The following is a 25,780-nucleotide window of genomic DNA, read 5'->3' as shown; positions in this document are numbered from 1 at the left end:
GGTAAGGCAGTTAGATGAACAAGGATAACAGAGGACAACAGAGTCAGGAACATTTTAGGGTAACGTGAATTTCGCTCATGAATTGGAACATGAAGATGCTGCGATATTTATGACAATAGACCACCATCACCAGCTTCACACACCCCTACACCCCAGGCTTACTCGCCAGTCTCTGCACCAGCTCCTTGTTCTTACTGGTCACCTCCGGGCTGTGCTGCAGGGCCTCCATAGGGATACAGCACTGTGTTGTCCACCAGCTTGAAACTGGTTTCTGCATGCACACACATACGACTACATTAAACACCACATAATCATATTATGAAGCATTTGTATTATTTTTATATATTATTTTTTATACTGCAAATACAGCCAAATGTATCCAGTTGTTCAACAAAGGTAGATAAGTAAAGATTGATTTGTGTAACATATTCCCCTACACCTGTCACGCCCTGGCCATAGAGAGGGTTTTGTTCTCTATTTTGGTTAGGCCAGGGTGTGACTAGGGTGGGCATTCTATGTGCCCTTTTCTATGTTTTGTGTATTTCTTTGTTTTGGCCGGGTATGGTTCTCAATCAGGGACAGCTGTCTATCGTTGTCTCTGATTGGGAACCATACTTAGGTAGCCTTTTCCCACAGGGTTTTTGTGGGTAGTTAATTTCTGTTTAGTGTTTGCACCTTACGGAACTGTTTCAGTATTCTCTTTGTTATTTTTGTTTTAGTGTTCAGTTATTAAAATAATCATGAACACTTACCGTGCTGCGTTTTGGTCCGATGATTCATCTTCTTCAGATGACAAATTTTGTTACAACACCATTCAGATGAAATACAATAATATTGACTATATGCACACCAGGGGAAACCAATGTTCACTACTCTACTGTAGGCCACTGATTAACACAGAGTGAAAATAGTTCTCAGCTTCTCTCCAACCTACTGCACCATTCACCTCAAACATTACCCACCACTTGAGTGAGAAGTGCAGGAATGAAAACTATAATACAGAGCAACATGAAAGAGAAATGGTTTGAATGAAAGAAGAAGAGGTGGAAGGAGGAAGGGGAAAAGCGGATCCAAACAGAGTGTATTGGGCTGATGAGAAATGAAGAGATGAAAGAGAACAAGGTCAGAGTATCAGTGAGAACCAGAGACTCTGGTGGCACTGCCTCTGACTGGGAGGCTAGTTAGGAGACAGAGACACACACACACACACACACACACACACACACACACACACACACACACACACACACACACACACACACACACACACACAGAGACACACACAGATAAACACAGAGCAAAGAGAGAGTGAAATAGAGTGACACAGAGGGAGACGGAGAGAGAAAGACAGAGAGGAGAGAGAAAGACAGAGAGGAGAGAGAAAAACAGACACACAGACACAGCCAGACGGGAGACACAACAAAGAGACTCTGACCTTTATGGGAAGAGAAATAACACAAGGACAGAAAGAGAGATAATGAGACAACTCCGAGCAGCAAAGCTGAGCAAAACAGCTGAAGCGCAATGTTGTTTTAGGTGGTTGTGTCTGCTTGCATCCGTATGCATGTTTGAGTGTAAACCTTTTCTGTATAAATATCTATACATATGTACGTTTATGTGTATGTACTTTGTGTGTATTTGCGTATCCAGGGAGCAGTTAGTTAACCTTCGGCAGATTGAAGTGAACGGATGAATAAGCAGTGGATGAGGTAAGCCTTTGCCTTCCAGCCAAATGGATCCGCTCCTTTATGACTGCAACTGCAGAAGGCCAGGCGTGGGTGAAACCTGTGTACCAGAGGCCCTATTACTTGGGCTGCCTGCCCTCCGCTTGCAACTTACTTACACATTTATGTAGTCACTGTAGTAAAGGCCTCAAACACACACACACTGCAGTCACAGTGGACGTATAATGACTTCATTGTTTTTGCCACAGTGAGTTCAGAATAAAGTTTCAATATCTCGCAGAAAGAAGAATGCTGTTCAGTTTACCCTGGAGGCATGGTGATGTGCCTTTCTTAAAAAGTTCTGTATCCTTGAAATGTTTCGTTTTTTTTCTTAAGATGGCGTGCACATAATTGACTGAATATGATCCACAAAATGAGAGGGGGAAACAAAGAACGTAAAGTGCTACTGTCACTATTTAGAATTACCCAAATCGTTGGCTGATTATCCCACGAGTCTGACTGAGCTGCTGCTTCAGGTGAAGAGTGTGTGTGTGTGTGTGTGTGTGTTTGTGTGTTCTGATTGTGCAGTTTATGTTTACCGACAGAGTGTAAAAAGTGGCATACTCTGTGGTGATTGAGCAATTAGCATAAATGAACCATCACAGCGCACAATTGACTGCACAGTACTGGTGTGTGTGTATGTATGTGTGACTGAGTGACTGCATGATTATGACTACGTGTCTCATCAAAGGTCGCTTTTTCTGAGAACTTCTACCTTTTTAAAGGAGAAGAAGAGGGTAGGAATAGCACAATAACACTGTGTAGTCTGCTAGAATTTTCTCCAAAAGCCTCAACAACAGTGAAGCATGAAACAGATCAATGGTTTTCTGTCAAAGCTGCCGTTTTGTCAACTGTGTAACCTTCATTGTTGTTGGGTTTCTCTCTCAGAAAATAGTTTTTCAGGTCTGAGCCTGGCAGCTTTTTAGACAGCTACGTGTAATTGATATCAGAGGTTGTTCATGAAGGGTTGTGGTTAGTAAATGGGACCTCATGGGGAGGGAGAGGGGGATGAAGAAGACGGGAAGCGGATGTGAAGGAGAGGTGGGATGAGGAGTGGAGGGTTTACAAGATGAGAGAAAGAGGGACTCCTGCTGAGTTGGGGAGGGAGAAGGGCAGGAACTGTGCACCTATTCTGGGTGGCGGTGCTGTGCAGAATGGATTTAAGGCTAGCACTAGGTGGCGCTGTGACGATCCGAGGAGCCTACCTGCGAGGTTGGTAAGGAAGCGGTGCATGTGGGTAGAGTAGTTTTTCTTGATGCTGTCGGGCCAGGCGGTGCTGAGGGTGAACTGGGGGCCTGCACACCGTACATCATCCTCAACAGTTTCTCGGTGGCGTTGCCCCACACCATGCCAAACTGCACAACGCTCTCAAACAGCACCTCACCGCCATCAGAGCGGACGAAAAAAGCCAGCTGGTCTACCACCATAGGGAAGAAGGGGACACTTATGCAGGGCCTTCTCGTTCTCTTCTGACCAAGGCAGCTCAGACATGTCGGTCAGAGCCACACAACTTTTTAACAGCACCCTCTGGATGGAGGGAGGGAAAGGAAGGGGAAAACCTTAAAATCAATCAATCAAATGTTCTCATGAAGATGGGAGTTTGGAGCCGATGGGAGATTGCAAGAAAAGCATTGACATTAAGACTTTTAGCCCTTTTGACATGTTTATTTTGTTGTCTAAATGCTCACGGATTTAAGTTTGTATTAACTGATACAGTATGTTAGTATAATAAAACTTGAACATCAACAGTTGTCACAAAGGCGCTAACTAATTCCACATACCATCCCCCCATCTGACCTCCCTTTACATGCAATTCTAAACTCACAGTCTTTCAGATAATACACAGTATTCTACCTCCATTTCTTTATGGAGGACAGAGAATAAAGAGTTTATTATTACCCAAATATGTCTTAGTCATATTACTATGCAGATATATACAGGGCTGAGGTGCTCTGCTCTGCTGTCTGGTAATGTAGAATATGTTAGCAGGCAGAGTGTGTAGCGGATGGGAGTCTGATTACAAACACTGTAGTTACACCACCCACCACCAGCTCTGCTCGACAGCTGCTGCCATCTTCCACAGGATGACACTGTGGGGGGTATGGGTCACTGCATGGAAATGCCAGCTCTCTGTGTGTGTGTGTGTGTGTGTGTGTGTGTGTGTGTGTGTGTGTGTGTGTGTGTGTGTGTGTGTGTGTGTGTGTGTGTGTTGCTACTGCTGTGTTCTTCCCTGGGCTTCAGAGTGGTAATAAATTATATTAATTCATTTGATGAGAGGGACAGTGACTGCGCAGGTACACTGACCAGCCGCTCTATAACCTCCTCCTCCTGCTCTCCACATTTAGACCATTGTGTCCGCCAGACTTTTGCACAATAAAAGTTTTCTACTTGGATTATGGATAGAACAGAAAATGGGCTTTTGACTTTTTCTGGAGTGTTGTTTGTGTGTTCATCTGCAATGGAGATACAGTGTCATTTGATCCCATCATTTGTATGTCTGCTGGTGGTATATTGAGTTTGACAATCAATTCATTACTGTTGACAGGACTATAAGGAAATATCATGATATTTTTACCAGGCCTATCATCAGGGGCATTCCTCGGCTGCTTTCCTCTTGAATCTCCTCTGTGAGTCACACACACACACACACACACAAAAGTATTAATAATTACAGTGATAGACACTAAAATGTTCATAATTACATTTTATTCACTGCGTTGTCAAGATAATCTCTGCCATTCTCTTTTCTGTCATTTTGTGAGAGCAGGGGGGGTCGTCATTGCTTTCCGCAGTGGTTATGAGTTCAATGCTGATATGATATAATTATGCTGAGTACCACTGAATGCTATGAAGTTACAAGAGGACTGGAAACTCCAGTCCCTAGAGAACCCATGGGTAGGACTATTTGTCAAACGTCTGCTCGTGTAATAACTTAATTACATCATTTTGACATTTTGGATAAAAGTATTGTTCATAAAGTCTAATTTATGCCTTGTCAATTGAATAGCTTTTTGGCAACTGAATCAAAGAGAGTATAAAAAGCTAATTTAGTCATTTGAACTATGACGAAAATAAGCTGAATGATGTCAGTCTCAGGGTGAGGTTTGCTGGGTCATGACATGTTCAGCAGGACACAAGCTTATCAGATAGAAATACATTATGGAGAACAGACATGCTTCCAGATCATGAAGAGTAAAGGAGGCATGTCAGCTCTATACATAATATTTCTATCTGCAACTATCAGAACATTAATTAGGCCTCCTTAACACATACCCTGGTGGTGTGACAGTATTTAGAGCTAAGGTTTGCTTATGTTAGCCTGGTCCCAGATCTGTTTGTGCTATCATGCCAACTCCATTACTGAGCCTTTAGTTCCCTCCATACCTTATTCCACAGGATAGTCTAGTAGCCCAGGGAATAAATGCTTGCAAATTAGTTTGAGACAGTCCTGATGTCTGGAGGACATATCTGCAAAAAAAGTTATAAAATCAAAAAGGCAACAGGTTCGTGAACTATTTTTTTAATGTATTTTTTTTTATCTCAGGCTGATATCTGCTCGTCAGCCACCTCACTTGTCAAAGCTGGCAGGGGGACCTGCTTTATTGAAACTTTGATTTAGTTCCCAAGTTGTCCGTTTCTAAGGACTGTATGTAATAAAGGAGACATGTTATTAAAGAAAGGGAGTAATAAAGAGAAAGTTAAAAGAAAACCCTTCGAAATGCCCCCTCACTTGAGATCAGAGATGGGAGGCAGCAGGTTGACAGTGAAGGTTGACAGTGAACAATAACATTAATATGGTCTGGAGAACAGTCCGCTTCAGGCAGAGATGAACTGTTAGAGGGTCACTTGCTTTGAATGTCGGACGGTTTGTTTTTGCAGAGGATAGCCACCAATAATTGTTCCAGTTGGAGTGAAGTGGGAATTAAAAAAGGCTAATAAATTATTGAACATAGCTAGCTAACGTGATACACATTTTTCTGTATAATTTATTTAACATACAGTAACGTTAGCTAGCTAACGTAATACACTTTTTTTTCGTTAAAAGTTTGGCGTTATAACGCCTCTGAAGGAGTGCATAATTTCCTTTCCAAAATTGTATATTTGTACATCAGAGGTACTTAGCAACCCCATTTGACTAGCTAACGTTAGCTAGCTACTGGGAGCTGCAGACCAAATATCTTAGCTAACTAGCATGCAAGTTAAGCATTGCACTGTACTTGTGCATGTAACAATATAACTTGAACTAGTTGACAACCACCTTCCCTTTCGTAAGGTAATAATACTGTTGTAAATCCACGTTTGTAATGATTTAGCAGTTTATTCTTACATACTCTAAAACCACTAGATATAAAACGGTTTGAGTAAACTGGCTAGTAACTGTTAAGTTTCTTCTGTGTTGTTGCCCCCACTCTCGTGATTTGTAGAGGCACGCCTGTAAGACACGTCTCCATGCAAACGGCGCTTGCACCATTTTCAACTCCCTTTCTCGGTTGCACTCGGGTCCCACGAGAAGGCAAGCCGTCTACAATAATGTGAGCCTAATTCGCTCATAAAGCAAAAAGACTGATTGCCAATTGCGAAAATTAGGCCACCCCGATTTTGATGGGGAGGAAGAAAAGTTCATGAAAAAAAAGCTGGAAGCAGGTTGGCACATTTGTCATGTGCGTACACATTTTACACTCCCACATTGATGCATCAAGTTCCCTAGCTATAAGTGATAAATTCCATATAAATAATACAAAATAAACAGTAGTCAGAAATGCAGCACGTGAACACAGCTGGGTCCCCGAGTCCGCGTGCCAGGTTTGAGCGAATACAACCAACTGTCATCTACACAATTTACAAAATCATTCTTAACCGAGGACTACGGTAAGTCAACAAAGTGAGTGATATTGCGAAAATTATAAGCATATGTTACACATTCTGCACTGAAATTGACATATTACATTCCTGCTGAAAAATATCTTAATTATAAAAAAAATATGGATTTAAAAGAGCGTCCCTGACTCACTGCAGAGTGCCTGAGCCTGGATGAGTAGGATTAGGTCAATGAAACGTTCGCATTATGAATGTGAAACTAAACTGGACATGTCATTAGTAAACACTTAACAAACTCGAGAAAATCAAGGCCATGGGACAATTTTGCATTTACTCATTTAAATATTAACAAAATACATCCTTAGTAAGCCTATTCACTATTGCATCCCTCAGTTAGCTCTCCTCCAAATGATGGCGGAGCATGAACAAACTGTAGGCCAAACGTTACCTACAGAGGTCCCTCACATGTCGACATGACTAAGAGGCTGAAACAATTTTGAAACATCAAACATTTTCTAACCTAACACATCTCTTTCACTTTTCACCATTTCCACTTCTCATGCTTTTAAAAGAGACAAGGCGAAAATGGACAGGCACCTGTAAGATTCCTATCTGCCCGTTGACCCTTGAGGATCACACAGCCATAGTGAGCAATTGGCCTTTTTACTCAAAAGGGTAAGTACCGCGGCTGGGATTCTCCTCGACTAGGAGAGGAGGGAGTGCACTCTTTCAACTCTCTGTTGTGCATCCGATGGCACAGGCCGCTCAGAGCTGAACCTTGACAAACGGCAGCAGGGGAGATTTAGTTCAAGGCCAGCTTTTTGTAAACTTTTATTTAAAAACAGAGATGCAACCAGAGATTCCCTTAACCCCTTTATATGGTGGAAGCTATATTGGAAGCTTTTGGCTGTGATAATGTAGCTCTGTCATTCAACCCCTAGCCCCCATAATGTATTCAACTCAATTACCTGTCTATTCCATAGACAGACTGTGTGTGTGTGTGTGTGTGTGTGTGTGTGCGTGCATGTGCGCATTGACCTTCAGGGAGAGAGTAAACTTTACTCTTCATGCCATCTTGTAAACATCTACACAAAATGTTCTTGAGTGTGTAATGTATCTATTGGTTAATAGTTCTGTAGCCGAGGACCAGAGTAAATGGTGGAGTAAAATCTCAAGACACGTCGACATAAACAGAATGATATAGAGATACATTTAGAGCTGTGTTTGTATTTCACTCTGTCTTGAGATTTGACTGCGTCTCAGAAGGAAAGTAAATACTCTCTTTTGCAAAGCTCTCTGCTAGCTGCTTTTGAGCTAAATAGAAAATGAATGTGAGTCAGCAGGAGGGCTGATGCTGTGAGCAAGATTGATGTATGCACACACAGAACAGCAACAGCCTGCATGCTCATCAGTCTGCTGTCAATGGGGCTTTGTGTTTACTCAGCCACTACTCTTTATACCTTATACTGTACATTACTACTGCAGTATGGCTTAGTCAGCACACACACAGCCAGAACAACAGCATATTGTTACCTAGTTCACTAGCTGATCTAGTACTGTGTAGTCCTGTACTTTGGGATTAGTGTTTTAGTAGCAATGCTGCTTATTAAATAATAATAATAAATAGTGTTGTGATAGTTGGTACAATATCAGAGACTTCAAGAATGTGCATTAGCAGTCTACAGGCTTGTCTCTGGGCAGCATATTCCATAGTTCCTAACAGGACAGATGTTGCAACCCATTTACACTTTAACCCACTAAGAAACTGTAACATATTTCTATTTTGGTCACAAACATTGCAGGTCCTGCAAAAGTTATGACATCTGGACGTCTGTGCGACTAGCAAAGCATTAAGGCATCCATTGGAATCAGCCAAAAAAAACTAGAGACTAAAACATTTGAATAAAACATGTCCATGCAGGGACACTTATTCTTTTTTAAGATTAATGGCAAAGAGTGACTCCCCCCCCCCTCCCGTTTTTATTTCTCAATAATTCATTTGTGGAGAACAAACGGTCATATTTCCTGTCTTGCTTGTTTTGTAGCCTTCTGGACGGAAAGTTTGTTGGGTAAGTTTTAGGGCAGCCATAACTGTCATGGGGGCTGTGGGTCCTGCTAGGCCCCCATCAGTGTGCAATTTGTCAAGACTCAAAGCTCAATATCTTGATGTGTGTTCTGGCCTCTAAATCTAGTTTCATAGACCTCTGAGGCTCCAGACGAGCCGATCCATTTTAGTGCGAGGAGGAAGTATTAAAAAAGCAGCACTCTGTCTTTATCACTGCTGACTGCTGTCAAGGGTGGACAGTTATTGTGGTCTCAACTGAATTGGCAATAATCTGTCTGTGTTCTCTCAATTATCTACTCTATCGTCGCTAAATGTAGGTGAATGGATTGAGAAATGCAACGCAAAATTTAAAAAGAACAGCTTTATTGACATAGAAAATAAGTAGATGTCTTGCTGAAGCGTTGAAAAAAAAAATATCAAAAAGCTTACAATATAGTGCAGCAATGTTTCATATCATGCTATAAAAATAAAACCTCCCACTCAATCGCATACAATGAACACAGTCATTTTCAGAGGTTGGTACTATTCAGTCGTACACTAACTGATCCCTCCAGCATTGTAATACATCTTAAGACAAATGCAAATCCATAACGTTGACATTGATAGCCCATAATAATGAAATTAGCTACATTAAAGTCAATGTGTCCAGTCGGGTGCCATAGATTAGTTACAGCTTTGTAAGTGGCACAACAAAAGTCCCTGGCCTCATTGATCCCTGATGGAATTACAAGGTACCTGGTCCGTATGTGTTGTTCTGAGACATTAACATTAAGCCAGTCCCATCAATAACTACTTGGCTTAGCGATTGCTCTTCTCAGGAGACACACACACACACACACACACACACAGGAGCGCAAGCATGCAGCACACACACACAACGATCGTTCCTTCAGTAGACACCCAGGGGGCCAGGGGAAGGGGGGCCTCTAGCCAGCTTATCAGTCCCACAGAGAGCACCCTTCATCTGCCCGCCACGTCACATAACTGCCTACCTCCGCATGTCTCCTTGAATGACTCGGTGTCTGTGTCTCCGTCCGTGACTGTTAGTCTTGTTGTTGTTCTCGTTTTGTCAACTGGTGCCAGATTGGTTTGTCAGAACGTTAGTGTTTGTCGGTGTGCAAGTTTGTTTGTTTGTTTGTCATTTTGTTACTGTTGTTGACTCTCGCGCCAGTGCCAAGAGAGGACCTGTGTGTGTCAGTCCCTCTAAATTAGCGTTTCAGTGTTTCTGTTATGTGTGGTAATGTATTATACTTCCATTCATGTGTGCCGTAAGTGTCAGACAGTCTGTGTGAGCGTGCCAGTGTCGGGGGGAGGGGGGGAGGGTGTTATTGTCAGTGTAAAGACGTGGCAGCCTGATAGTGTGTCATAGTGAGTGGCAGTGCCAGTCTCAGTGGGCCAGTTAGTCAGCCTACGAAACACAATGTCTAACTGTCTGCTAGTCCGCTAGGTTTTGTGAATGTGTGTCATAGAGAGAGTCTAAGAGGGGCCAATGATTGTCAGTCTCAATGGCTTCAGCATGTGTGTGAGTACAGAGAGCGAATGTGTAGTCTCCAGTGGGGTGGTCCCACTACTGCACATCATGCAAGGCAGTCCCCCTCAGCCTGGTCCAGAGCCCCAACAGTAGCAGGGCCCCTGTAGTGTTATCCTTCACAAGGACAATGAAGGAGTAGTCGGCGTAGAACAGCTTGGGCTTCTCCACCTTTTTCATCCCCCAGCTCAATCGCCCCCTCCCCAGCCTCGGAGCCCAGCTCCAGGGAGGCCCAGTGGTGGACGGTCCTTAGGTGGAGCCCCTTGGACGCACATCCCATGTCAGGAGACACCATCTAGGCCGTCTGCCTCCCTCGCTGCTTAATTATGTAAGCAAAGAAGTACAAACAATGACAGGGGAAGGCAAATTTTAAAATTTCATGATGCGATGACATTCGGGGAGTGGAGAAAAAACACTGCCGTCTTCCAAACTCGCAAATTATCAACTCAAATATAAGCAAATCTAAACCTACAGTCTATCAATAACATTTCGAAAGTAATTTTCAAAATATTGTCTCCCAAATTCAATCAAACGCTGACGGGTGACCTTGTTGCGACGTGACAGTACAAACTCAGCTGCTGTGTGTGTGTGGCGGACAGGGAAGTGGCCCATGAATAATGTAGGAAGGATGGTTGTGGCCCGTGACCTCGCCATGCAGCCACCTCCTTTGTTGTGTCTGATATGAATTCCAACAGGAAGAAGCAGCATCGGTGTGGTGACAGCTAGTTTATACTCTTACACGCCACGCATATGGCAGAGGAGAAGACCACTCACACTCCACATGACAGCCTACTTCAGAGGGTAGCTGGGGAGGCAGAGGGGAGGGAAGGAGGTAGACGGAGGCAGACGTGTGTAGGAGGAAGGCAGAGGGCAGGGGGGTACAAGCCGAGGGAGGGCGACGACTGAGAAGTGAGTGATGACGCTGTCTTGTTTCAGTGCGTTTTTACTAGGTAGCCTGTGGTGTGAATGAGGCCACCTTTGTTGATAATGATTTGCTATCTAATCTTTTCCCGTCTGACAGCACAGACTGTTCGATATTATTCCCTTAAGGCACTTCAGATATGACTTCTAGTAGTTAGTTAGTTAGTTTTAAGGTGTCTTTTCATGCTTCCATGTTACAGACTCAGTGACTCAATAGAAAGGAGGTTGCTCTATGTAAGGTAGATGTACCAGTAAGAGAGAGGGCTAGTTATTTGTAGGACGGGGACCATGGCAGTTTGTCACCTGCTATAACATGATACAACTGGATCCACTGCGTCCACTTTGCACTGCGTGTCCCCCTGTCTCCTGTCCTCTCATGGTAGTCTGAGGACGCACACACGGACATGCGCGTAGCCCCCTTCCCACCGCTCTCTAATGCACTTCTATTGTCATCTATTATTCCTCCTTCTTTCCCTCTCTTCCGCTCTCCACCACTTCATCACTGTCTCTCTCCGCTGCTCTGCCTCCTCCATGGCATCCTCATCTGCCCCTGGCACCTCTCTCTATTTTCTCCTCCTCTGTCTCGCTCACTCTTTTTCCCCTCCTCAGCTCATCCTTCTCTTTTTGGATGTGCACTCCCTTGAATACATCACTCTCTCTCCCTTTCTATCTCCATTGACAATCATTTCAAGGTTTTCTGGTGCCCTATCTTCCAGTAAACAGAAATAGACTTAAACTTCATGAAAAGTCACTCTTCTAGGAGGACAAATATTCTTCACCCCAAGAGAAACAGCCTTAACAGCGGCAACATTCTTTAGCATGTTTGTGCTGTTTTGCCAACTCCTATGGTCATTGTCAGCCATTGGCAAGACAGCTCAAAACAGATCAGTCTACCTCTCCTCGTCCTCCTTCCAAGCTGCATGTGAAGTTCTCTCTCTCTGAGGAGGAAGTCAGTTGGTCCTTGTTGACCTTAAGCAGCCTGTTACCACGGCAGGTGCTAACATGGTACCGTGTCTCACCACAACCGTACTGTCACCAGAAATTACAGTCACACTGTGATATTAGCAGGCAACTTCTAACCTCCGTTGTAACTACCATATGAATATAACATCACTTTCTCGATTTTCATCCCTCCGTCGTTTACGGCGCAAAAGCTAATTCGTGTGGAAGACGAGCTCCGAGCTAGGGGGCTCTGTATGTTGTTAATATTTTAAAAACAATCACATGTTTAAAAATGTAACCGTGACACTGGTGGCCCAGGGCAGGGCTGCAGCAGGCAGGTTATAGGGAGGTGTAGCACACTACAGCACTGGAGTTCTGTGGATCTTTCCCTGACTTTTCTGTACTTTAATGTACAACTAATGTACTGGAGGTGTCTATGAGTTGGTCTGCTGGGAACATCCCATGCCCGTTGTGTTCTGGTGTTTCAAGTTTTATTAGTCATGGTATGTACAGGATACACATGGTTCGCAACAACAATAAGAATTAATAAAAGGGCCCGCTTGGAGGGACGCCATGTGCGACTGACGTGTTTTCCGTTTACTCCCGCAGTATTCTTAAAGTTTATGTGAATTTTGCAGCAGAACCGTATTTATTTTCAAATATTAGTTTGGTGATCCCTTCCCGTAAAAACCAAGACTACTTTGCTTTCGAATGTCAGCATGTCTTTGAAACATAAGGCTAAAAACATGACTTTGAGAAAACCCGGCCTACAAGACCCACTCTCATCATAGCCCTCTCCTGAGACTGAGGGCCCGGGAACTCACACTTTACCCGCGGGTGCGGCTTGGCCTGGCGGCGCTAAAATGAACATTCTCGAGGCCATCAAACTACTACGCTCTGAGATAGTTGAAATGAAAACGGAGGTAGCTGCTACGATTGAGGCCCGAATACAGGAGGTTTCTTATTCTTTAAAAGCAGATCTAACCATCCTGCAGAACGAGACGGTGCCAGCAATCACATCACTCAAAACAACAACAGAGTTGCACACTACAGCAATTGCAGCACTGGAGACCTCCGCTACCAATGTCTCCGACTTAACTACCTCCCTGGAGGCTGACGTGAAACGCCTGGCTGCGGATTTGAAAAAGGTGCAGGAGAGTTGTGTGAGTTTAGAGGGATTCTTTCGCCGCAATAACCTGAGACTGGTATCGGTTCCAGAGTCAGCGGAAATCCCTCGCGCCACTGATTTCATTTCTGGGCTGCTGAAGGATGTTCTTGCCCTTGGATGAGAAGCCCCTGATTGATCGTGCCCACCAGTCGCTGCGCCCAAAGCCCCGGGATGGTGAGAGGCCCCGTGACATAATTCTTCGAGTGCACTTTTTCCATGAGAAGATGGAGATTCTCCGACGAGCCCGCAATACCACTCTGAGCTTTCAAGGACAGAGCTTCTCTATCTACCAGGACTACTCCCCCACTGTTTCCAGGCAGCGCACAGCTTTCGGGCAGGCCAAATGACTACTACGGGACCATCCATGTGTGAAGTATGGACTGCGATTCCCGGCCCGTTTATGGCTATCTCATGATGGTAAAGACTACAGATTTGAGTCTCCGGATGAGGCTATGGCTCACATTCAACGTCACATCAAGAACTCTTGAACTTGCTCATAGATCAGCAACTGTTGCTTGCGAACTGTGGATAGTAAGTAGCCCACCTGTGGTACAATTATGTTTAGTTATAACATACTAGTCTTGTATAGTTGGGGAGTTGGGGAACCCATTCAGGCTTATTCGATGTGATCTAATGTTTTGATCATCTAGTGTGCTTGCCTTACAAGCATTCAGTCATTTTAATTTCATTGTATTAAGGTTTTACTTAACTCCTTTGTTTCTAGGCTGTCTCATTCACCTATTCAGGTTGTTTACATAGTGTCTCAGTGACCGTCCGGACGGTTTTCCAACCGAATTTTACAGGAAGTTTTCTGGTCTGCTTTGCCCATTCTTGTCTCGATTATTTGCAGAGTGCCTTAATACCTCAAAGCTACCATCTAGTTTTTTTTAATCAGGCTTCAATTTCATTACTATTAAAGAAAAACAAAGACCCTTGGAATGTGGATCCTATCGCCCAATCTTGCTTTTAAACTGTGATTACAAAATCCTAGCCAAGCTCTTAGCCATCCGTACGGAAGGCCCGCTGCACCAAGTAATACACTCTGACCAGACTGGCTTTGTGAGAAATAGGCATTTGTTTTTCAATATTAGACGCCTTATGAATATACTGTACTCCCCAGCATCGGGGGACCCAGATGTGGTGGTCTCACTTGATGAGGAAAAAGCTTTTGACCGCATTGAGTGGGACTACCTAACAGCTGCCCTTTACAGATTTGGCGTTTGGCCCCAAATTCATTGCGTGGATAAAGATTCTTTATTTTTCCCCCATGGCTTCGGTACGGACTAACAACTTGTCCTCTGACTATTTTCCCTTGCACCGCAGATCCAGACAGGGTTGTCCACTCTCCCCCTTGTTGTTTGCTTTGGCAATCGAGACTCTCACCATTGCACTATGCTCTAATGATGCCATTCAAGGTATAATCAGGATGGGCTTAGAGCAGAAAGTCTCGCTATATGCTGACGACCTCCTTTTGTTTATCTCCAACCCTGATACCTCATTGCCATGTGCCTTATCTGTTCTTAAAAAGTTTGGATCAATCTCAGGGTACAAGCTGAATCTAGGCAAGAGTGAGCTTTTTCCTGTAAATAAGGCTGCTTTAAAGTGCTCTTTTACAAGTTTTCAGTTTAGGATTATCTGGGATCAATTCACCTACTTGGGTGTTAGTGACAAGGAAATATCAGGAAAACTTGCTTGTTGCTCTAGCAGACAGTTTCAAACAATCTTTTACTTTTTGAAATTCGCTACCTCTTTCTCTTATCGGAAGGATTAATGTCATTAAAATGAATGTGTTGCCCAAATTTTGATATTTATTTCAATGTTTACCCATTTTTATTCCAAAATCTTTTTTTAATTCACTAGATCAAACATTCATGTATTTTATTTGGGATGGCAAGGTACCACAGATTGGTAGAAAATATTTACAGAAGCCTAAGGCATTGGGTGGTTTAGCTCTACCAAATTTTCAGACATACTATTGGGCTGCAAATTTCAGAGCCCTTCTGTAGACCACTCTGGGTCCAGATGGAGTCTGAATTGTGTAAACCTGCTGCACTTTCTTCTGTGTTGTGCTTGTCTCTCCCAGTGTCCCTAGGCAAAAGGTGTGTCAAACCAATTGTAAAGCAGTCTCTTAAAATTTGGAATCAGTAGCCTCCGAGGCTTTTCTCTATCAGGCCCAATCAATCAGAACATTTTATTTCCTCCGTCTTTAAATGATGGGGCTTTTGCCATCTGGCACTCACTAGGCCTCTCCTCACTAGCCCAATTATTCTTTGATGATACTTTTGCCTTTTTTGCTCAGCTACTGGAAAGGTTCAACCTCTCCCAATCCCACTTTTTCCTCTATCTCCAGAATAGGAACTTTGTCAGAGCTAACACACCTGAATTTCCCCATAGGCCTGCGAGTACAGCTATAGAGAGCATCTTTGAGCTGAACAAGCTTCCTAGGGGCGCAATTTCAGATGTATATGCAATCATTAATGACTTACAGAACCCTTCTTTGGTGCCTTTAAAGACTCGATGGGAAAAGGATTTGGGGGAGGAACTTGGGGAAGACACCTGGGAATCTGTGCTGCACAGGGTGCATTTGTCCTCTTTTAGCACTAGACACAGCCTCATTCAATTCAAGGTGGTTCACCGTATCCACTGGTCCGGGGCCAAACTTGGAAGAATATTCTCTGATTTTGATCCTACCTGTGTCAGATGTAAAATGGAACCAGCCACGCTGTTGCATATGTTTTGGGGCTGTCATAAACTGTCAGGTTTCTGGGAATTAATATTTAAATGTTTCTCTGATATATATGACACTGTTATAGATCCGTCTCCCCTTACAGCCCTTTTTGGAGTACTGTCCATAGGTACCCCCATGTCAAGAATTCAGTTGGACACTGTTGCTTATACAACTCTTTTAGCTAGACGGCTAATACTACAGAACTGGAAGATGGCAGCTCCCCCATCTTATACATATTGGGTGAGAGATGTGTTGTGCTCTCTGAAACTAGAGGGGGGGGGGGGGGGGGGGTGCATTAAGGTTGATGATGTGCTTTTTGATTGTGACCTGTGGATGCCTTGTTCATCTTGCCCGGTCAGAGACTAAAATGTGAGCTTGTTTTGCCCTGTTATTACATAACATTATTATTATAATTATTTTTCTTTTAAAGCATTGTAAACTTTATTTTTGGTCCAGTGGATGGTCGGTCTGTGGCCATGACTGTCTGTGAGTGGTTGCATTTCTCCACCCCTATCCCTTGACTGTTTACAGGAACAATGGTGAGGTGTCCGCTCTGTACCTGTACTACAGATTGCCCTTTAACCTTTGTAGCCTTCTGCCCGGTGTGTTTAACTTGTCTAAAGTACGGTATCTTTAAAGCTAATCTTTTTTTTTCTAGTTATTTTTCTAGTTGAGTATATTATTTATATTTTCTTGTGTTGTCTTGTGTGTAAAACTGAATAAACAGAGTTTAAAAAAAAAAAATAGGAAAAGATAAGAAATACAAACAGTAAATGTCTCAGTGGAATAGAATAAACATTTTAGCATAAGTATGTATTTTAGTCCAATATTTACATGTGTATCAGAGAAAGGGAGGATTGGAGGGTAAGTGTATAAATTGAGCACTAATGAGAGTCTGGCAGCGCGTGTGTGCCGTAGCATGAATGGGTGTGTGTGTGTGTGTGTGTGTGTGTGTGTGTGTGTGTGTGTGTGTGTGTGTGTGTGTGTGTGTGTGTGTGTGTGTGTGTGTGTGTGTGTGTGTGTGCCGTAGCATGAATAGGTGTGTGTGGGTGTGTGTGCCGTAGCATGAATGGGTATGTTTGTGTGTGCCGTTGTTTGTGTGTGTCATTGTCTGTGTGGGTGTGTGCATGAGTGAGTGCCTATGCTAAGGTGTGGAGTGTCAGTGCAGGTGGTCAGTCTAGTTCAAGTGTTCAGCAGTCTGATGGCTTGAAGATAGAAACAGTCTCTGAGCCTGTTGGTATCAGACCTGTGCTCCGATACCCTCTGCCCAACGGTAAGGGAGAGAACAGCTCGTGGCTGGGGTGTGTGGGGTCCTTGTTGATCCTGTGTGCCTTCCTCTGCATCGCTTCTAGTAGATGTCCTGTATGGGTGGGAGCATGGTCCCAGTGATTTACTGGGGCGTCTTCATCCCCCACTGGAGGCCATGACGTAACTGGTCAGGACGCTCTTGATGGTGAGGCAGTAGTATTTGGAGAGGACCGGGGGTGGCATACTGAATCTCTTCAGAGGCGTGTGTGTGTGTGCACATGCGTGGCGTCCATTTTATTAAGATCTGCTGTCGCCAAGCTATTTATGTCAGTTTATGCTAAAGGCATTGTCACTAACAGTTCACTATGCAGGCTGGGCTTCCCCTGTTTCCGTCATATTCCAGAGCTGTAACTTAGCCTTCAGAAATATCTGGGTCTTGGAAGTGCGGACACTCTCTCGTGTGGTGCACTCAGTATAAAAATGTATTAGTCGGAAGATTGAGGAGGGAAAGTAGCTGCTGGATGAACGTTTGGATGAAAGTTAAGAGGGAGGCGAGTCAGTCCTGGGAGGGAGATGGTATGGTGGGAGTAGTTGGATCATTCTCTAAAGAGCCATAGTACATCTCATGTTTGTAGATGCTTACGGAGTTGCTATGGGACTAACCTGATATAACAAAGGGGAAATAAATAAACATACACTCAGATCACTCTTTCATTTCCCCCCTTTCTCCCCCTCTCCTTCCCTCCTCTGGCATATTTTACCTCACCTTTATGTTTCTCCCTCTATTCGCATACTCTCTTTATGGTTATTAGCAGTATAAATAACAATGGCATCAAACGAAAAATATAAAACAAAAAGTTGCATTATGCATGAAAGAGAGCAGTGCAACACACACACATCCTGTGTTATGTACGTCTGTAATGGTGGAGTGCGTGGGAATACAACGTTATAGAACGTGTATCACTGTCGTCTATGTTATGTCTCAGCCTACAGAGAGATGTTTAATTCAACCCCGTAAAGTCAAAGCTCACTTCAGAACACCCTGAAAGCCTCAAAGCTACTCCACACCTAATCAGCTGCCTGCGCCTCCCTCCCTCCCTCCCTCCACCAATAATGTCTTATTTACATGGCCCTCCCCTCCCCTCTCCACCTAATTAATTCATATGGATTAATGCTTGACCTATGGTAAAAGGTACAGGGAGCGCTCCAGTGGTTGTGATACTGTACACAGCAGAGTGTGGTGCTGTAAATATTTGATGACCTTTTGACCTCATTAGACATGACTGGGCTCTCCTGTGTCTACTCATATGTCTTCATTATGGAGTGTAGCCCAGACTAGTACTCTGGGGAATGTGTGTCAGTGACCTCTAGGCCAGGCTTGTCAGAGAGGGCTCTCTCTCTGTGGCCTCCACCACTGTGCCATGGCTCCTCCATCACATTGTGCTCTCCACCAGGAGAGAGAACCAATAGTTATTTTTAGTCGCTCGTCCCCCAGTGCTCGACCCAGCACTCCTCCCTCTTCTCCATCCTTCTCTCCCTTCACCTTCTATCCCCTTGCCTGCTGAATGTCACTCCTATTTAGGTCAGCAGGGCCCTCACTTGGGTGGTAGGCAGGCTGCTGAGCGATGCCACATTAGCACACGTGTCATGTGATGGGAGCCCCGACCGGGACAGGACTAGGAGGACTCATCCTAATCAAGAGATAAGGATGACTACACAGGCTGGGGATGGGATGATGGGCCAGAAAGAATCATACATGAGTCAGGAGACGAGTGTGTGTGTGTGTGTGTGTGTGTGTGTGTGTGTGTGTGTGTGTGTGTGTGTGCGTGCGTGCGTGCGTGCGTGCGTACATGCGTGTGTGTGTGCGTGCATGCGTGTGTGCACTGTTTTTGTGTATGGCGCCTTAGGCCTGAATGGTTAGTCAGTGACAGGCTACCCTCGCGTGACAAGCTTTTAGGTTCTCTTCCTTATAATGATGCAGAGAGAACGCTAGAACACAACATCTAACTTACGCTACTAGTCTAGTGACAGAATGACAGTGAACGAATCAGCTCTCTGAGTCTGATCATAGAAAATGTCACAGTTGTTGTTTTCTGATGTTCTCCCGCTCCTCTCTCCTCCCTCTCTTAGAATCTGGGGCTGTCCTGACTGATGACAGGCGGAGAGGTAAACAGTATTAACGCGGTGTGATGAGCAATATTTACTCGACCCAATTTTTTTTTTTGGGGGGGGGGGGGTTGACTTCAATAACCTGCAGGTAGGAAATATACAGTGCCTTTGGAAAGTATTCAAACCCCTTGACTTTTTCCACATTTTGTTTCATTACAGCCTTATTCTAAAATTAAATTGAGGGGAAAAAAACTATCTACAAAAAATAGCCCATAATGACAAAGCAAATGTATTAAATATCACATTTACATAAGTATTCAGACCCTTTACTCAGTACTTTGTTGAAGCACCTTTGGTAGCTATTACAGCCTAGAGTCTTCTTGGGTATGTCGCTACAGGCTTGGCACACCTGTATTTGGGAAGTTTCTGCATTTGTCTTGGCTGTGTGCTTAGGGTGGTTGTCCTGTTGGAAGGTGAACCTTCGCCCCAGTCTGTGGTCCTGAGCACTCTGGAGCAGGTTTTCATCAAAGATCCTTTGCTCCGTTCATTTTTACCTCAATCCTGACTAGTCTCCCAGTCCCTGCCGCTGAAAAACATCACCACAGTATGATGCTGCCACCACCATGCTTCACTGTAGGGATGGTGCAAGGTTTCCTCCAGAGGTGACGCTTGGCAATCTTGGTTTCATTAGCTCAGGTCTGAGTCCTTTAGGTGCCTTTTGGCAAACTCCAAGCAGGCTGTCATGTGCCTTTTACTGAGGAGAGGCTTCCGTCTGGCCACTCTGTATCATAAAGGCCTGATTGGTGACGTGCTGCAGAGATGGTTGTCCTTCTGGAAGGTTCTCCCATCTCTACAGAATAACTCTGGAGTTCTGTCAGAGTGACCATCGGGTTCTTGGTCACCTCCCTGACCAAGGCCCTTCTCCCCCGATTGCTCAGTTTGGCAGTGCGGCCAACTCTAGGAAGAGTCTTGGTGGTTCCAAAGTTCTTCCATTTAAGAATAATGGAGGCCACAGTTTTCTTGGGGACCTTCAATGCGGTAGAAATCTTTTGGTACCCTTCCCCAGATCTGTGCCTCGACAAAGTCCTGTTTCGCAGCTCTACGGACAATTCCTTTTGACCTCATGGCTTGGTTTTTGCTCTGAAATGCACTGTCAAATGTGGGACCTTTTTATATAGACAAGTTTGTGCCTTTTCAAATCATGTCCAATCAATTGAATTTACCACAAGTGGACTCGAGTCAAGTTGTAGAAACATCTCAACAATGATCAATCGAAGCAGGATGCACTTGACATCCAATTTCGAGTCTCATAGCAAACGGTCTGTATGCTTATGTAAATAAGGTATTTTCATAACATTTCTAAACACCTGTTTTCGCTTTGTCATGGGGTATTGTGTGTGTAGATTGAGGTAAAAAAACATAGGCAATATGTTGCGTATTCGCTTTGCGTGAACTCCTAGCCCCAAGCAATGTGTAGCCTTCTCTGTTGGCTTCCTATTCCTATCCAAATAGCCATGGTCCCAGAGAGATGTTCTGGTCTTTAGTCTAGGACAGCCTCCGAAATTGCGGCACCCTACTTCCCATATCAAATTGTATTACACGCATGTAGGTACAGTTATTAAAGTGACTAATATGTACATGTACATATTAACTCGACTAACCGGTGCCCCTGCACATTGACTATGCATAGATAATAACAGAGTAGCAGTGGCGTAAAACAGAGGGTGGGGGGGCAATGCGTATAGTCTGGGTAGCCATTTGATTAGATGTTCAGGAGTCTTATGGCTTGGGGGTAGGAGCTGTTTAGAAGCCACTTGGACCTAGACTTGGCGCTCCGGTACCGCTTGCCGTGCTGTAGGAGAGAGAACAGTCTATGACTAGGGTGGCTGGAGTCTTTGACAATTTTGAGAGCCTTCCTCTGACACCGCCTGGTATAGAGAGGTCCTGGATGGCAGGAAGCTTGGCCACAGTGATGTACTTGGCCATACGCACCAATCCTCTGTAGTGCCTTGCGGTCAGAGGCCGAGCAGTTGCCATACCAGCCAGTGATGCAACCAGTCAGGATGCTCTCGATGGTGCAGCTGTAGAACCTTTTGAGGATCTGAGTACCCATGCCAAGTCTTTTCATTCTCCTGAGGGGGAATAGGTTTTGTCGTGCCCTCTTCATGACTGTCTTGGTGTGCATGGACCATGTTAGTTTGATGTGGACACCAAGGAACTTGAAGCTCTTAACCTACTCCACTACAGCCCCGTTGACGAGAACAGTGGTGTGCTTGGTCCTCCTTTTTCCTGTGGTCCACAATCATCATCTTTGTCTTGATCACATTGAGGGAGAGGTTGTTGTCTTGGCACCTCACGGTCAGGTCTCTGACCTCCTCCCTATAGGCTGTCTCGTCGTTGTCGGTGATCAGGCCTACCACTGTTGTGTCATCGGTAAACTTAATGATGGTATTGGAGTCGTGATTAGTGCACTACTTTTGGCCAGACTCTTTTGGGCCATGGTCAAAGTAGAACATTATACAGGGAATAGGGTGTTATGGGACGCAGTCTAGGACAGCCTCCTCTCCTGTGCCTGTCTGTCAGAGAGCCCGTCCACTCCATGTTAATGTCAAACCCTTGTTCCTCCAGGCAGAGCTGAGCAGAGGTACATAGCAGCCACGTTCTGTGGACATATGTTAGACTGGGGGGGTTGCGTGTGATTGTGTGTGGAGTGGATGGCCTGTGAGAGCTTTAGAGTTCACTCCTCCGTCACAGTGCTACGCTACACCACAGTCGTCATGATGGGATCCACTACCAGTTCACTCCAGGGAAAATGTTTTTTATTCGGCTTTCTCTAACTGTCAAACTAACCTCCCTCTCTATCTCTTTAGACCCCCCCACCCCCCACAACATGATCATTCTCCTCCCCTCTCTCTAACTTAAAATCCATCTGTACACTTCCTACCAACTCTTCTCTCTCTCTGCCTGGTGAGTTGAAGTTGAATACTTTTAATGGCAAAGTGGAGAACTATTAAAAAAAATGCCTGCTAACCTCTCGCTCTCTGTCCCTCTTTACAGACTCAACATGATAATTGACGACCACACCCCAGCAACAGACACTCCTAAAATCCGTAAGATCCCCAGTTGGCCCGGGATCCCTAAGCAACGTCCCCAGGAGGCCCTCCATGTAGAGCCCTGTGTGGCCCTGGGACAGCGTCTCCGCCCATGCTACGGTCCCAGGGGCTTAGACAAATCCCTTCTCTTCCGCTTCCCCCACGGCTTCTCCAGCTCCCCAGTCACCAGCCCTGACACCCTCTCCGTCCTAACCCACATGGCTCTGGAGGACCCCTCCGCCCTCACCCTGGCCTCCGCAGCCTCTACCCAGGCCAGAGAGCACGGTGATGGGGCAGGGATGGTCCTCCTCCTGGCCGCCTCTCTCCTGACCCAGGCCAAGGACCTACTAACCCTGGGGGTGACTGGGGCTGAGATCCAGGGGGGCTACCGCCAGGCGTGTGGCAGGGCCTTGGCTCTGTTAGAGGGGATGGCCTGTGGGGCCCTGAAGGACCCCAGGGAGGAGCTGGATGTGAGGGCCATCCTGGGACCCTTCCTCTCCTCCTGGCAGCCAGGGTTCGAAGCCCTGCTGTCGGGGGTGGTGGCCCGGTGCTGTGTTCACAGCTGGAGACCCATAACTTCTGGTGACCGAGGAGAGGTGTGGGAAGGAGTTACCTTTGACCCCAGCTGTGTCAGAGTGTGTACGGTGCTAGAGAAGGCTATACCAGACCAGGGTTCAGAGACCGAGGATGGACAGATAGAAACAGATGGAGAGGAGCTGATACAGATCACGGGAGAGGAGGAGAGGACTGGAGATGAAGAAGTTCAGATAATGAAGGAGGAGGGGAAGGAAAAGGGGAAAGAGATGGAGAGTGAAAGGACTGCAGAGGCTAGTGAAGTGGAGGAGGGAGAAAACGAGACAAACATCAATGAGGCACTCAGAGAGGAAGAAACAAAGGAAGAGTTAGAGAACCAAGTTAAACGGAGAATATGTCAGAAGATGGAGGATGCTATGAAACAAATGGATGATGAAGAAACGGAGGATGATGAAGGTAAGGAAGAAAATACGTTTGACGACTGGGTGGATCTGGGCCTGGAGATATGGAGAGCGAGGTCAGAAGGAGAAGGGGAGGTATGGAGAGAGGGAGAGACTGAAGGAGAGACGGTGGAGCCAGAGGTTCAGAAGGTCAGAGGAGAGGAGAGGAACAGAAGTGACAGAAGAGGTCTGTATGAGGTCTTGATCCATGGCAGCTTTGCCAAGCTCATGTCCCGCTGCTCCACTCAGAGAAAGATTTACAAGCATATCACCTTGGTCCGCTCTGCCCAGCGCAGGCGACGACTACACAGGCCTAAAGGGCATCTGACAAGCCCAACAACCCACCACCACCACTCACTCAAAAAGACCCGCCAGTCACCCAGGAAAACCCCCACCAGTATCCCTCTCTGGGCCAGCGTGGTGGTGGAGGAGCCCCTGGAGGAGGAGGCCTGCTGTAAGGTCACAGTGACTGTCCGTAGCCCAGACCAGGCCCTGCTGATTAGCGCAGAGGCTGCTTTACGTGCCTCCCTGCGGGTTTACTGCTCCCTCCTAGCAGAGCCCAGGGTGGTCCCCGGGGCTGGAGCCTCTGAAGTGGGCTTGGCCACGGGGCTGACCCAGAATGGGTTAACCCTGGTGGGCATGGAGCAGCTGGCCGTCCATGCCTTCGCCCAGGCCCTGCTGGAGCCAGTCAAAGCCCTGGGAGAGAATGCAGGGACCCCCCCGGACCTGGCCGTGCTGAGAGGATACAAACGACGATGGAAGGGCAAGATGGATGGGACCAAGGGAGCGTATCGAGGTGTGTTGGACAGGCTAGGGTGTAAGGCTAGTGCCATAGAGAAAGCTACAAAGGCCTCACTAGCTGTCCTCACTGAACTCCTGAGCGAGATAGCAACGGAGGAGGACAAGACCAAAATCTTCTTCCCAGTTACCACAGAACAGGCATGGCTCCCTTCACTGCCTCCATAGACACTGCACATACAAGACTTCTTCAGGGATTCAGAAGTAGACGATTAAAGTTTAGATTCACCAATAAAACAAACATAAAGAAACCTGGTTCAGCTAATATGTAATTGTGTAGGTTAACACATTATATTGTCCTAACATTATATTGTCCTAACTGAGTCTCTGGGTAGAAGTAGGCACAGATCCAGTATCAGCTTATTCTCTCACCAATCCTAACATGAATCACTGAACCATTAACGCTAAAACACAACTGACTTGATCAACATCTAGACCATAACTATACTCCATAACTACAGCATAAATGTATGTGTTAGATCTCCAGTATTTACCTGTAGGCTGTGCGTGCTCCTCATTATTGGCAGTAGGAGGACCATGCTGGCTCTGCCTCCCCACAGTCCCAGCTCCAACACCGTACTGGCCCTGCCTCCCCGCAGTCCCAGCTCCAACACCGTACTGGCCCTGCCTCCTCACAGTCCCAGCTCCAACACCGTACTGGCCCTGCCTCCTCACAGTCCCAGCTCCAACACCGTACTGGCCCTGCCTCCCCGCAGTCCCAGCTCCAACACCGTACTGGCCCTGTCTCCCCACAGTCCCAGCTCCAACACCGTACTGGCCCTGTCTCCCCACAGTCCCAGCTCCAACACCGTACTGGCCCTGCCTCCTCACAGTCCCAGCTCCAACACCGTACTGGCCCTGCCTCCTCACAGTCCCAGCTCCAACACCGTACTGGCCCTGCCTCCTCACAGTCCCAGCTCCAACACCGTACTGGCCCTGCCTCCTCACAGTCCCAGCTCCAACACCGTACTGGCCCTGCCTCCTCACAGTCCCAGCTCCAACACCGTACTGGCCCTGCCTCCCCACAGTCCCAGCTCCAACACCGTACTGGCCCTGCCTCCTCACAGTCCCAGCTCCAACACCGTACTGGCCCTGCCTCCTCACAGTCCCAGCTCCAACACCGTACTGGCCCTGCCTCCCCACAGTCCCAGCTCCAACACCGTACTGGCCCTGCCTCCTCACAGTCCCAGCTCCAACACCGTACTGGCCCTGCCTCCCCACAGTCCCAGCTCCAACACCGTACTGGCCCTGCCTCCTCACAGTCCCAGCTCCAACACCGTACTGGCCCTGTCTCCCCACAGTCCCAGCTCCAACACCGTACTGGCCCTGCCTCCTCACAGTCCCAGGTCCAACACCGTACTGGCTCTGCCTCCCCACAGTCCCAGCTCCAACACCGTACTGGCCCTGCCTCCCCACAGTCCCAGGTCCAACACCGTACTGGCTCTGCCTCCCCACAGTCCCAGCTCCAACACCGTACTGGCCCTGCCTCCCCGCAGTCCCAGCTCCAACACCGTACTGGCCCTGCCTCCCCACAGTCCCAGGTCCAACACCGTACTGGCTCTGCCTCCCCACAGTCCCAGCTCCAACACCGTACTGGCCCTGCCTCCTCACAGTCCCAGCTCCAACACCGTACTGGCCCTGTCTCCCCACAGTCCCAGCTCCAAC

The 25,780-nt window shown here is 46.2% G+C and overlaps 1 protein-coding gene across 3 annotated transcripts; it reads left to right on the top strand.

Moving 5' to 3' along the window:
• The first annotated feature begins 6,490 nt into the window (after positions 1-6,490).
• On the top strand, positions 6,491-24,732 carry LOC106577772 (uncharacterized). Of its 3 annotated transcripts, none has more exons than XM_014156103.3 (4): positions 6,491-6,593; positions 7,115-7,217; positions 22,122-22,218; positions 22,309-24,732. In XM_014156103.3, exon 4 carries the CDS (start codon positions 22,316-22,318, stop codon positions 24,281-24,283), a length of 1,968 nt encoding a protein of 655 aa, XP_014011578.1. In that variant the 5' UTR covers positions 6,491-6,593; positions 7,115-7,217; positions 22,122-22,218; positions 22,309-22,315; the 3' UTR covers positions 24,284-24,732. The 3 variants fall into 3 exon arrangements, with proteins under 3 accessions (XP_014011578.1, XP_082820627.1, XP_014011579.1); XM_014156104.3 differs by having other exon boundaries at positions 6,505-6,606; XM_082964501.1 differs by lacking the exon at positions 22,122-22,218.
• The last annotated feature ends 1,048 nt before the right edge of the window (positions 24,733-25,780 follow it).

This window comes from Salmo salar, chromosome 18 (assembly GCF_965601325.2).
Source record: "Salmo salar chromosome 18, fSalSal1, whole genome shotgun sequence".
In the NCBI taxonomy this organism is placed as follows: domain Eukaryota; kingdom Metazoa; phylum Chordata; class Actinopteri; order Salmoniformes; family Salmonidae; genus Salmo; species Salmo salar.
Note: the sequence above shows the minus strand (reverse complement) of the source record. Positions and strands in the feature narration are given on the sequence as shown.